The sequence below is a fragment of the Panicum virgatum genome, chromosome 3N (assembly GCF_016808335.1).
Source record: "Panicum virgatum strain AP13 chromosome 3N, P.virgatum_v5, whole genome shotgun sequence".
In the NCBI taxonomy this organism is placed as follows: Eukaryota; Viridiplantae; Streptophyta; class Magnoliopsida; order Poales; family Poaceae; genus Panicum; species Panicum virgatum.
The window spans coordinates 23832033-23846615 of NC_053147.1; the positions used below are offsets into that span (position 1 = coordinate 23832033).

General features: G+C 43.0%; 1 protein-coding gene across 1 annotated transcript; it reads left to right on the top strand.

The window, feature by feature from the left end:
- The first annotated feature begins 11901 nt into the window (after positions 1 to 11901).
- On the top strand, positions 11902 to 14526 carry LOC120665238 (coatomer subunit zeta-1-like). The gene is made up of 6 exons (XM_039944734.1): positions 11902 to 12073; positions 12345 to 12504; positions 13185 to 13332; positions 13436 to 13513; positions 14083 to 14164; positions 14249 to 14526. Exons 1-6 carry the CDS (start codon positions 12071 to 12073, stop codon positions 14303 to 14305), a joined length of 528 nt encoding a protein of 175 aa, XP_039800668.1. The 5' UTR covers positions 11902 to 12070; the 3' UTR covers positions 14306 to 14526.
- The last annotated feature ends 57 nt before the right edge of the window (positions 14527 to 14583 follow it).

Genomic DNA, 14583 nt, shown 5'->3' on the forward strand with positions numbered 1-14583 from the left:
TTCGAATGATCCGGCCCTAGGGTGGATGATCCGGTCCTTCTCAGGTCCGGATGATCCGGCACAGGGTCGGATGATCCAACTAGAGAAAGGAATCTTACACAAGATTTGAAATTTACTTAGCTTTTGACGAATCCCTTTGAATACAAATTTGACAAATAAAGTAACCAAGCCTATGAAACACTTTAGAACAAGAGGAATACTACTAACAAGTAGATCAAGTGAATATTAGCTCAAGAACAATAAATGCAATAATAAAAGGAATGGACACAAGATTTATCCCGAAGTTCACACCACAAAGGAGCTACGTCTCCGTTGAGGTGCTCACAAAGAGCAGGGTTGCCCTTTAACCCTTTCCCTCACTCAATCAACCACTTAGAAGGATTAAGGTGCTCACTAGCAAAGGTCCACAAAGGACGGGTAATACAAGCTTCCGGCGGCTCAACCACAAAGGAATGGAAGCTCACCAGCACCTCTAACCGTCTAGGAGCAAAGCTCCAAGAGTAATGAACGCGAATCGATGAATCAAGGTTGCTTCGAATGTTTCTTGAGATAAACAAGTGCTAGCTCACGGAGTGCTCTCAAATCACACATGTGAGGTGTTGGCCACAATATTGAGATGAGTCACATTCATGTGGAATATGTATGGAGCATAATGACATGCACTGGAAGGATCTGATGCACAAGTGATGATCTCATTCCAAATGAACTCCATGACAGCAAACTTGCGCTTCCTAGGGGCCATCTGTACTAGCAAGTTCTTGGCCCTATGTGATATGTTATCCGAGTCACCCCCTCTAGGAGTGAGAGTGAAACGGAACAAAGTGTTGAGCAATCTATAAAATGGAGTGAGGCCCTTCACTTGCCCAAGCACGATATCACCATAGGCTCTATCATACATGAAATACATTCTGGAGGCATCAAGCTCATTACCTGTATGCAAATCCACCTTTGACGCATCATGATTCACGATATAGTCGCCACCATACTCAACTTGATCTCCACCGTGACCAAACATGAAGCTAAACTGAGCCATGGTGTATGTGAACTTCTTTCCTCCAATCAGAAACTGAAAGATTCTTCCACATTCACTAATATGAAGTATGGCATAGAATTGGGCCACCACTTCCTCATTCCAATCACAAGAGAAGCTCATGATCTCAGTCAAGTCCATCTACTGACAGCGGTCATACACACCATCTACAACTTCCTTAAGAGGTGAAGCAAACTCCTTCAGATGATTCCAGTCAATCCATTTCATTTCTGTGGTGATATGCTTCATGGTAATAATGACTGACTCATACCAGTCGGCTTGATGAGGAAACCAAAAGCGAGAACCACCACGGAAGATACGCTCAACCTCAGCTGGATCCTCACTATATCTCAAGTGCTCAACATAATTTCCACCTTTCTTGTAGTTCACCATAGGAGGATGGCGACAGTGACGAGTTGGGCGTTGAACATTAGTCATGACACTCTCAAGATGTGAATTATCAATGTCTGGCAAGGGATCAGCAAGAGCAGAGCTAGATTGCCCCTAGAAGTACCTCTGCCTCTCCTTGGTGGATTTTCTGAGCCACGGCTTCTGACATTCCTTTTGGATGCACCCTTCTTAGTGCTTTGTGGCCTGGCTTGAATTTGCTCATCAGAGCTCTCCATATAAGATTCATCACTATCTGAGTCGGTGGGAGGACCCTTCTTCTTGCTCACTTTGGTTTTCACCATCTAGTACACAAGATATTTAACCAAAATTTAGGATATGATGGATAGGAATTGAAAGATTCAAAGAAGTGATAGTTCATCCCTGGGCGTAGCCGGATCATCCGGGTATGCACCGGATCATCCGGACCTGTCCAGGTCCGGATCATCCGGGCATAGGCCGGATCATCCGGGCTAGGCTCGGGATGAACACCACATCCATGAATCCGAGGATTTGACCAAAAAAAACTTATGAAACTCTAGGCATGACCTCTAGATAGATATATGAGATGATTCACCGGAGGAAATCCCCTAGAACTTCCTACATTGAGAGATCGGGACAAGAGGATTTTGAATCAAATACCTTTGAGTTTCCCGCGTGAATCGAAGGAGTTCCGGAGGGGTCCGGATCTTCCGAAGCGGAGGGAATCAAAGGAACAATGTAGCTTGACAAATCCTTGGTCGAAATCCCAAATCGTCGAGCGCAGTTTTGAGGAGCAAAGTGGGGGCGGCGGGGAGAAAATGAGGAGGTTAGGGTTTACCCCGCCGCCGGCCCATTATATAGGGCGACTGTCCGGGCCGGATGATCCGGTGTAAGGCCGGATCATCCGGACTTGACCAGAAGGTTTGGGGCGATGAGGGCCGGATGATCTGGGGCAGGGCCGGATCATCCGGTTTGGCGCAGAAAGTTTTGGCCGGATGATCCGGCATAGGTCCGGATCATCCAGGTTTTCCCAGAATGTTTTGCCCAACCAAGATAGATTTGAGAAGAGATTCTTGATCTGATGATTTAGAGAATAATGTATGGACATATAAGAGCCTTAACTCAAACTGATCAGGCACAATCAATAATACATAACAATGATCATTTGAGTCAAGGAGTGATCCAACGATCACAACATCAAAAGTTTTAGAAAAACTCACACAAATAACATGTTTTTCTCTAGTCTAGGCATCAATACAAGATATGTGCAACATGTCAAGCCAAGTTACGAGAATCCAAGATATTTAGCTCACTTCTAAGAAAACAAAACCTTTGCTCATCGAGGGGCTTTGTGAAGATATCGGCTAGTTGCTTATCGGTACTCACATGACTCAAAACGATATCTCCTTTGGTTTCGTGGTCTCTTAGGAAGTGATGTCTTATGTCAATGTGCTTGGTTCTTGAGTGTTGGACGGGGTTGTTGGCTAGTTTTATGGCACTCTCATTGTCACACAAGAGAAGTATCTTTTTGTACTCACAACTAAAGTCACTCAAGGTTTGCCTCATCCAAAGTAGTTGAGCACAACAAGCACCGGCTGCAACATACTCGGCCTCGGCGTTGGATAGCGCAACAGAATTTTGTTTCTTAGAGCTCCAAGACACCAAGGACCGACCAAGAAATTGGCAAGTCCCCGTTGTACTTTTTCGATCAACTTTGCAACCGGCATAATCCGAATCGGAATAGCCAAGTAGATCAAAAGTGGAGCCCTTGGGATACCACAAGCCATGGTTTGGAGTTAAAACTAAATATCTCAAGATTCTTTTAACAGCTACCAAATGACATTCCTTAAGATTAGCTTGAAATCTTGCACACATGCACACACTAAGCATAATATCCGGTCTAGATGCACAAAGATAAAGCAAAAAGCCGATCATAGAGCCATATACCTTTTGATCCACGCATTTTCCATCTTCATTTAGATCAAGATGTCCATTCACGGCCATGGGAGTCTTGATAGGTTTAGCATCGGCCATGTCAAACTTTTTGAGCATATCATGTGTATATTTAGTTTGACATATGAAAGTCCCTTCCTTCATTTGCTTGATTTGAAAACCAAGAAAGAACTTCAATTCACCCATCATGGACATCTCGAATCTCTTGGTCATGATCTTACTAAATTCTTCACAAAACTTTTCATTAGTAGAACCAAAGATAATGTCATCAACATAAATTTGACATACAAAAAGGTCTTTATCTACTTTTTGAGTAAAGAGAGTAGAATCGGCTTTGCCCATTACAAAGCCGTTCTTAAGAAGAAATTCTCTAAGACATTCATACCATGCTCTAGGAGCTTGCTTAAGCCCATAGAGCGCCTTATGGAGCTTGAACATGTAGTCGGGATGCTTGGGGTCTTCAAAGCCCGGGGGTTGCTCTACATAGACTAGCTCGGAGAGTGGTCCATTCAAGAAAGCACTCTTGACATCCATTTGATATAACTTGAAATCATGATGAGCAGCATAGGCTAGCAATATCCGAATTGATTCAAACCTAGCCACCGGAGCATAGGTTTCACCAAAATCCAATCCTTCAATTTGAGTAAAACCTTGAGCAACCAATCTAGCCTTGTTTCTTGTGACAAAGCTGTGTTCATCTTGCTTGTTCCGGAAAACCCACTTGGTTCCAATGACATTTTGCTTGGGTCTTGGCACTAATTCCCAAATTTCATTTCTTGTGAAATTGTTCAACTCTTCTTGCATAGCCATTACCCAATCCGGATCTCCAAGTGCTTCATCTACCATAAGAGGTTCCAAAGAGGAAACAAACGAGTAATGTTCACAAAAACTTGCTAAACGAGAACAAGTAGTTACCCCTCTTCGGATACTCTAAAGAATATTGTCAATGGGATGATCCCGTTGCACACTTTGATTTACTCTTGGATGAGACACTTGGCGTTGTGGTTGAATAGGTTCACCATCATCATCTCTTTCAACTTGAGGTGCTTCTCCTTGAGTTTCTTCACCTTGAGCTCCCCTTTGATCCATGCTATGATCATTATCGTCACCATGATCTTGACTTTGATCTTGAGGGACTTGAGAGCTTGATGGTTCAACTCTAGTGGATGATGATGGGTCGTCATTTCTTGCTTCAATCGTAGTATTTCTTCTTTCTTCTCGTGGCCTTACTTCACCTAAGCCCATCCTCATGATTGATAGATTTGGAGATTTTTCATCATCTACAAGGTTCATATCAACTTGCTCTACTTGAGAGCCGTTGGATTCATCAAATTTCACATCTACTGTGGTCTCAACAACACCGGTGGTTTTGTTGAAAACACGATATGCATGTTCATTAGTACCATAACCAAGTAGAAAACCTTCATCAACCTTTGGTGCAAACTTTGAGCTTTTGGCTTTCTTGTTAAGTATGTAATATTTGCAACCAAAAACTCTAAAGTATTGCACCTTAGCCTTGTTAGCGGTGATTATTTCGTAGGGTGTCTTGCTCAAATACTTGTGGATGTAGAGACGATTGATGGCATGACACGCCGTATTGATTGTTTCCTTGCTCAAATACTTGTGGATGTAGAGACGATTGATGGCATGACACGCCGTATTGATTGTTTCGGCCCAAAAGATATCCGAAGTCTTGTACTCATCAAGCATGATTCTTGCGGCTTCAATCAAAGTCCTATTCTTCCTCTCCACAATGTCATTTTGTTGTGGTGTATATGGAGCGGAGAACTCATGTTTGATTCCTTCTTCATCAAGATATTCTTCAACATTGGTGTTTCGGAATTCCGAGCCATTGTCACTTCTAACATTCTTGATTCTCAACTCAAATTCATTTTGAGCTCTTCTAATGAATTTCTTGACAATTTCTTGTACTTCGCTTTTATCATGCACAAAGAATACCCAAGTGAAACGAGAAAAATCATCAACTATAACAAGACCATATTTGTTACCGCCAATACTAATATAGGTGATTGGCCCGAAGAGATCCATGTGTAGAAGCTTCAATGGTCTTGATGATATCAAGATGTTCTTGGGAGGATGTGGAGCACCAACTTGTTTCCCGGCTTGACATGCACTACACAACCTATTTTTCTCAAACACAACATTGGTTAGTCCTAGGATGTGCCTGCCCTTTTGAAGTTTGACCAAGTTCCTCATGCCAACATGGGCTAGTCGGCGATGCCAAAGCCAACCCAAGTCGGATTTTGCCACTAAACAAGTCTTGGGCTCAATTTTCTCCTTAGAGAAATCAACAAGATACACTTTGCCCTTTAAAAGACCCGTAAAAACAATAGAGGAATCCTCCCTTCTAGTAACAGTCACACCCTCGTTAGTAAAGAGACAATTGTAGCCCATCAAACAAAGTTGTGAGATGGACAACAAATTGTATCCGAACTTTTCAACCCAATAAACATCATTAATTGAATTATTATGAGCAAGAGCAATTTTACCTAAACCGATCACTTCTCCTTTGCTATTGTCTCCAAAGACAATAGTTTCTTTGGGTATATCATCTGTTTCTAAAGAAGTGAACAAGTCCTTCTCCCCGGTCATATGATTTGAACAACCACTATCAATCAACCATGCGCTTCCACCGGAGGAGTATGCCTACAAAACAAAGTGAGGCTCAAGATTTAGGTACCCAAACAAGTTTGGGTCCTTGAAGGTTAGTATAAGCCATCTTGAGCACCCACACACTCCTCAACTTTCTTGTGTGAGCACCAACGTACTTGACCACCATCTTCCCATTTTGGATCACCACGGTGAGTAGTTGCGTGATGTGGGAGGTGGCACATTCTTGTTGCTTGAGTTGACCTTCGTTGTGTTCTCAATCTTGTTCTTGCCTTGGTCAACACTCATCTTTGTGCCACGGTGAGCCATGTTCATCAAGTCACCAAGATTTGCGCCTTTTTTCCATAGAGAGATGGACTTGCCATTCACAATCTTAGAACTATTTGTATTGTTTCCTCTTGTGTAGCCAAGTCCATCATAAATGCTTGGAAACCTTTGAGCCGTGCTATAAGCCGGGTGTGACTCGAAATCACACTTTGGCTTAAGGTTTCCCTTTCCAACTAGCATGTTCAACTTGTAAATTTGAGCATCTTTGGCCTTGATTGCTTCTTCTAGCTTAGTAAGATTAGTAACACAAACATTTATATTAGGATTATGACATTTCAAGCACCCTTTGCTAGTGGAGGCATTAGAGTCAAGAGTAGCTTTAGAATTAGACTTGGTTTTCTTCCAAAGAGTGCTATAGTTCACTTCAAGATTTTTGTAAATAACTTCAAGGAGTGAATGCCTCTCTTGAAGTTCACTATGAGCATTCTTTAGCCTAGCTAGTGAATCATTTGCCAAGGCATGATACTTTGACATCCTCACATTTGAGTCATTGGCAAGAGACAAGTCCATTGCCAATTTCTCAACCTTATCCTTTTCCTTGGCTAAATATTCTTCTAGAGCAAGGTTTCTCTCCTTCTCAAGGATGAGCAATTCTTCTTTCTCTCTAAGAATCTCTTTCTTTTTCTCTAATTTCTCCATAAGTTTCTTAATTTGTTTATAACCAAATTTGCCAAACTTTTTTTATCATGTTTTCCTTGAGTTGGGCTTCCTCTTCCTCTAAATCATTTTCTACTTCACTAGATGTGGAGGTAGGAGAGGATGGAGAGTTGGTATAGTTTGATACCTTAGTCCCTTTTGCCATGAGGCACATAGGGCCTTCATCTTCATCATCGGAGGGGTTGTTGAAGAGCTTTGGTGTTGAAGATGTAGAGAGCAAGGCAAGAGATGTCGTGCCCTCATTGTCGGAGTCATCACTAGACTCCCATTCTTCACGAACATGAGTCTTTCCATGCTTCTTCTTGTACTCTTGGCTCTTCTCTTTATACCTCTTTTCTTTGTCATAACTCTTGTCCTTGCTCTTGCCTTTGTGCTTCTTGTCTTAACTTTCATCATTGTCACTTTGAGGAAAATCTGCTATGAAGTGATCCTTTGCACCACACTTGTAGCATGTTCTTTATTTTGTCCCTCTCTTGAAATTTCTTTTCTTCATAAACTTTTTGAAGTTTCTCACCATCATTGCCATTTCTTCATCGGTGCTATCTCCATCACTTGACTCAACTTTCTTCTTTTGCTTTGACGGCTTCTCACTTGTTTCAACTGTCTTGCTAGGTTCGGCCTTGAGAGCAATAGTCTTGACTTCATCTTGACCAATTGACTTGGCCACATCTAGATCATTCATCTCATGAAATTGCAATTCATTCAACAAGTTGATTGGCTTCATCTTTCTATATGATTCTTTGCCTCTAATGATGGTTGCTAACATTGAATTTTTGGGTGCATATGCTCTAAGCATCTTCTTAGTGACCTTGAAATCATCCCAATCTTTGCTACCAAGAGTTCTAATCTCGGTAACTAGGAGAGTAAGTCTATCATGCATTTGTTGAAGGGTTTCATCCTTCTTCATTACAAATGATTCCAACTCTCCTTGAAGAAGATCCATCTTTCCTTCTTTAACTTCATCATTGCCTTCATGTGACATTTGGAGAGTTTCCCAAATCTCTTTTGCACGTATCATTCCTCTAACTTTGTTGTATTCCATTGTGCAAAGAGAACTTTTGATGACTCTCACGGCTTGGGCATTGCGAAACAAATCATGCTCATGTACCGGAGTGACCACTTCGTATTCTCTAAGTTGAGGCACACCAACACACATAATGGTTCAAAGGTGTGGTTTAAGACCATACAAATGCACTTGCATGTCATCACTCCAACATGCATAATCGGTTCCATCAAAATAAGGAGGTTTGCCCATTGTGACGGTAGAGAACGAGAGGTTGGAGGATTGGAAATTTGAGCTATCATATGTATGAGACATAGAGTGAAATCCTTGTTGATCCTTCTTCTCACTTTTCTTCTTCATCCTTTCATTGAAAAGAGCTAGAGCCTTCTTTTTAACCCTTTCACTCATCTTCTTCTTGATCTTTTTTTCGCTTGATTGCCTGTTCTTGCTCAGTCATTTCACCTTCAATATCGCTAACTTCGAAGTCACTATCATTGACTTCATATGCGGAGGGAGCACCACCACTTGCGGAAGTCTCATCGGCCATAGTGTTTTTCCATTAGCGGTTAAACCTTAATCAAGAGATTAGGCTCTGATACTAATTGAAAGGATCGACACTAGGCCTAGAGGGGGGTGAATAGGCCTGTTTAAAAATTTCCTGAAAATCTTGGCAGAAAAGTATCAGGTTCGGATAATCCGGCCCTAGGTCGAATGATCCGGTCCTTCTCAGGTCCGGATGATCCGGCACAAGGTCGAATGATCCGACTACAGAAAGGAATCTTGCAAGAGATTTGAAATTTACTTAGCTTTTGACGAATACCTTTGAATACAAAGTTGACAAATAAAGTAACCAAGCCTGTGAAACACTTTAGAACAAGAGGAATACTACTAACAAGTAGATCAAGTGAATATTAGCTCAAGAACAATAAATGCAATAATAAAAGGAATGGACACAAGATTTATCCCGAAGTTCACTCCATAAAGGAGCTACGTCTCCGTTGAGGTGCTCACAAAGAGCAGGGTTGCCCTTTAACCCTTTCCCTCACTCAATCAACTACTTAGGAGGATTGAGGTGCTCACTAGCAAAGGTCCACAAAGGACGGGTAATACAAACTTCCGGCGGCTCAACCACAAAGGAATGGAAGCTCACCGATACCTCTAACCATCTAGGAGCAAAGCTCCAAGAGTAATGAACGCTAATCGACGAATCAAGGTTACTTCGAATGTTTCTTGAGATGAACAAGTGCTAGCTCACGGAGTGCTCTCAAATCACACTTCGAATCTCACTTCCACTCAATCCCTAGGTATTTCCTTGCAAGAATCAAGCTCTAGGATGGAGGGAAGTGGAGGATTTAATGTTTTGGAGTCGAGGTTGGTCGGGGAGGGAGGGAGAGAGAGAGAGAGAATAAAGGAGGTGAAGGGGTATATATACTCCCACCCCCGAAAGTGACCGTTGTGTGTTTTCTGGAGGAGCCCGCCCGGATCATCCGGGGTAACCTCGGATCATCCGGGGTTGTGACATAATAGGCTAAACACACACTGAAATTCCCAGGTCCGGATCATCCGGTGTAGGGCCGGATCATTCGGCCTGGGCCTCTTCTGGACGCCCACAAATCACCAGGTCCGGATCATCCGGCCTTGGGCCGAATCATCCGGACTTACTCCGAACCTCCGGGCACTGTTTGGCCGGATCATCCGACCTTGTGCTGAAACTTGTGCTGTGAAGTGCTTTGTGATTGTTTTCTCTAAAAAATGTCATCACAAATGAAGCATTTAAATAACCTAAAATTCATTCAAATGCGTCCCGCTTGATAGTACGGTGAATCCTATACTCAAATTCAAACCGAAAATTAAAATTAAATCCCGATTGAATCCACCATACTAATTTTGAAATTAGGGACCTTTCTTTCATCTTCTTCTTGTTTTTCTCATGTTATTCCTGCACACACTTTCTTCAAAACATCGTATCTCCAAATTGTGATTGTCAAAAATCACCAAAATCAATTAGGGGCCTAGATGCACTTTCAGAAGGTTCACCCACAGGCGGAGGTCGGGGTTGGCGCTGAGGAAGTCTGGTTGCTGAAAGCACAGTGTGATCATCAGTGTCACTGTCAGACATCATGTCGAGCGTTAAGCGGGCAACTGCCTGACCAGTGGCTTCCACTTATTGGGCTAAGATGTGCTGCTCCTTGGCATACTGATCCATCATCTCAGAAGTGCGAATCATCTTATCACGGAGCTCTTGTTGGGAAGATCCAATGGCGCTAACACGAGCGAACAAGAGATCCAAACTCGAACGAATCTGTTCCCAGTGTTTGTCCTCTCTGCGATTGTACTCAGCCATGGTGTCAAGGATAAACGCTGTCTGCACCGATGGTTTGGGAGGCGCCGTGATTGACCGGAGCAAGGAAATTCGAGAAGAAGCAGAGGACCGAACGGAGCGCGAAATCACCAATCCGTGACAGAGAACAGCACAATTCCCCTCCAACTAGAACCTAAGCGGCGCGAACGAGCAGTGTGTGGGCGACGGAGCCGGAAACGGCTAACCGGCGATTTGCGGTGGCCGCCGGCGATTGAACACGGTGGGCGGGGCGAGGACGTCGCGATCGGAAGGACCATCGACGAGGCGAGGTTAGGACGCCGATGAAGCGATCCTGACCGGGGAGAGGGAATCAGATCGGGGGAAAACATTCAGAGATCGAGGAAGAAAAGGATCCGAACTCGAGGAGTAGAGGAAACCACCAGACTGCAGCACGCCGCGGCGAAACGCAGGAGCCCGCGATGAAGCCGTGCACCCAGTGTCGAGGATCACCGTCTCTGATATCACCTGTCACACCCGTTGCCGTCGGCGAGCCGGCGACGTGAGATCGAACAGAGCAGATCAGATACGAGGTAGCTTGGGGAGGAGGAAGACCCTCTTTGATCCCGTTCGCTGTTATTTTTCAGATAACAAAACATGTATTCTATTTCTTACAATAGATGTCATATATCTACCGGTAACAAACTCTGCCACTTGGGCCCACACTCTCACGCACGCCACACGCAAGTGGCCATCTCGTCCGTTACATGCACTTCTGGTGCCAACTATAAGCGATCACGGTGTTGTCACTCCTCTGGCGTGACACACTGCCAGGTGGTGGCCGTGGAATCATCGAAACTAGGCCCAAACTGCATGTCGGCCCATCCTGACAAGCCCAACAACCTAGCCTTCTAGTTCCGGAAATCATATCCATCTTTCAGAAGATTTAAATCTACATATCTTTCACTGTTTGAGATTCGTACAACATAAATCAGACGTGTGAGATTATATATGAGTAGGCAGACTGCGCATCACAGCAGAGCAGATGGGCACGAACATGTGCAGAAGGGACAGGTGTCACAATACTATAGGAGGGAGAGGGATGGGATAGTAAACGGACGTCAATCTTCAAATGATCTTTCCTCTTAAATCATGCATCCAATTTGAAATCCGTTTGAACCACCTTATCTATTGGAATTAATCGAATAAAATAAGATCCAATATTTTATTTAAAATTTTTATTTTTTACTTTTCGACATTTCAATATAGTAGTTCAATATTTTCAACATGTCGTTCCAACATTTGTAATATTCTATTTCAACATTTTTTGAGTAAATGTTGAATTAATTGTTTCAAAGTATTGAAGTAGTTTTCACAAATGTTGAATTGATTTGACACAGATGTTGAATCTGGTAGTACAAGAGTTAGAATAGAAAAACAAAACAAAAACATAAGAAACAAAAAACAAAGGATTATCACATGTCGATTCTCCCTTTGCTGATGATAAGGATTAGTGATGCAACATCGTTGCTTTTGTTGTATTACGCACTGTCTGTGCTCTCCTGGTGCGTTAGCAATATGTGATTTGGGCTTTATTGTGCGGGATAAATGGCATGATGGGCCGTGCCATGTGTGCCTTTTGTAACTTCCGGAAGCTGCATAGGCACTCCCTACTCTCTCTGGAACGGAACGGCGTCTTCCCTGTGACCCTGTCCGCGCTGTGCTACCGCCGGCTACCGCGACCACCGTCCCCTCCGCTCCCCTCCCCGGCGCCCCGCAGCGAGCTCGTCAGCCTCTCGCCATGGTAGGCGACCCTAACCCCTGCCCTCGGCCTCCTCCTCTATCTCTCTCGCTCCACACCGCGCGCTCGCGGCGCTGCCGCTCATGATCTGCCCCGATCCGTCCCTCCGAGATCTGGCCTCTGTGGCGTGCCACCTCGTTCTCTCCTCTCTCGTGCCACCATATTCGGTTATTCCTTCTCATTTTGCTGCAAGCGCGGTGGGATCTGCGGATTGTGGTGGTGGCCTCGATTTGTTGGTCGTTGTGGTAATTGGGTTGGGCCTTCGCTGGTGCAGGAGACCTGCCCGTCGGTGAAGAACATCCTCTTGCTGGACTCCGAGGGAAAGCGCGTCGCCGTGAAGTACTACAGCGATGACTGGCCCACGCTGTCCGCGAAGCTGGCCTTCGAGAAGTCTGTCTTCGCGAAAACCCAGAAAGCGAATGCTGGAACGGAAGGTAATTTGCATCTGAATCTCTCTTATACAGGAGGTCTTACTGTGTTAGCTTGTAGTTCCAAAGCATGTGCTTCTTATTATCTCGTAATGAACTCATGAGTCATGAATCTCATTACGAACTCATGAATCTGATGTGTGTATCTGTTAGAATCCATTCCATATGTTCCGGTGCTGGTGAGGCTTAATATATTTGTGATTGACTGATCGCCAATTGCCATAGTTAATTACTACAAGGGAATATGACTTTCTTCATTCATGGGGATGTGTTGTACATCCTGAGGGGGGGTAGAGCCACTTCTCCAATGTTAAAATACACCACTCTGGTTTTCAGATTATTTTTGCTCAGCAGATTTTTACTCATTAGCCAGTGGTGGCTATGCCATTTTATTGTCAATCATATTATCGATTGTTTCTCTCACACAGGCACACAGCTTGTGTACCAAATTGCAAACCATAATACTATTCATCTATATATTTGTCATGTTCTCCCTTGTATCTTGAATTAACCTCAATAGGAGCGCTGATTTTATACAGCTCCCACTCAGAATCAATCTGAACATGAGCTTGGGCCAACTCTTCATCTGATTGGCTTTAATTTCTCCTTAAACATGTAGATGTGACTGCCTGAAATTTTCTGTCTGCTTCAAGTATTTAATATCTGTGTTTGTTCCTCTTTAACAGCTGAGATTGTAATGTTTGACGGTCAAATTGTGGTATATAAGTTCATCCAAGACCTACACTTTTTTGTTACTGGAGGAGAAGAGGAGAATGAGCTTATTTTAGCATCAGTTCTTCAGGGTTTCTCTGATGCTGTTGACCGACTTCTCAAGTTGTTTTCTCTCTATTAAAGTTTAGCTTTTCAACCACTGTTTGTTCTGATACATTTTAATGCTGATTGCGTATGGATGTGTCTCCAATTTTGGTGGTTTCAGAAACATGGTTGACAAAAGAACAGCACTCGAGAATTTGGACCTGATCCTATTATGTCTTGATGAAATTGTTGATGGAGGGTAAAGCCTTTACAGGATATTTAGGGTTCTATTCTTTTCTTCCTTGTATTGTGTACATTTATTATCATTCCATTGCTCTGAAATCATCTGAATGTCATCTCCCCAATCTTTCATTTTTGGAGTGGAGCCATGGCAATATAATTATATTAGACCTCATTATCATAAATGGTTGCATTCACTGGATAAAAAGATTTAGTAGTCTGGTGTTATGTACCCCAACCATGCCTCTAGTGGGGTACTGGGTGGACAATTTGATACGTGAAACAATGGCTTTTTGTGAAAAACACACATTTTGTCTCCATTGTTTTGAAATGGAACAAATCTGAGTATGAACATAACGAATTGTGTATATTTGATTTTTAAGGAGTTAGGTTTTGAATCCTTGACTGCAGCTACCACACCCTTGTTCTCTACCTCAATGAGACTTAGATAACCTCAATACCATCTGTAATATTTAAGTGAGTCCCTAATTGGTGTCAAGCTTAGCGATATGGATAACAGAGCAAACTGTAACCAGCTTGTAATATATGCTCCATTACTATACTTAATTTTCTTGAATGGCTGCACAGGATTGTTCTTGAAACAGAAGGGAGAGAGATAGCTGAGAAGGTGACAGGTCATGGATTGGAGAGTGCTTCATCCGCTGAGCAGGTAGTCTGCAGCTGCATCCACTTTAGTTTTGAACTGAAGTAAACTGGTTGCATTTAACTTACCATCTATCACTTTTTCGTGCAGACCTTACTCAATGCCCTAACGCAAGCAAGAGAGCACTTGGCAAAGTCTCTTATGTGATGTTATTGCTTTCTATTTGGGGGGTGAAGATGGTGTATCATCCTATAGTTATGTTTAAGGATATAATACATTCTTTTAGCATTTGAGAATGAAATTTTCTTAAGTCTATTGATGTGTAAAATGGTAACATTCTCTGGCCGTTCAGTTTTGCAAGCCTTCGAAGTTTGTGTAACGTGATTGCTCCAATTATGGCTGGTTCAGTTCCTGGTCGTTTAGTTTAACCTTTTGCTATTTGACAACTGAAAAATGGCTTGCTTATGGAGATAACTTGGCATGCC

Coding starts and splice junctions, on each gene's coding strand:
- LOC120665238 (XM_039944734.1), top strand. Junction 12,505..13,184: donor AGCGAATGCTGGAACGGAAG/GTAATTTGCATC, acceptor CCTCTTTAACAG/CTGAGATTGTAATGTTTGAC. Junction 13,333..13,435: donor GCTGTTGACCGACTTCTCAA/GTTGTTTTCTCT, acceptor TGGTGGTTTCAG/AAACATGGTTGACAAAAGAA.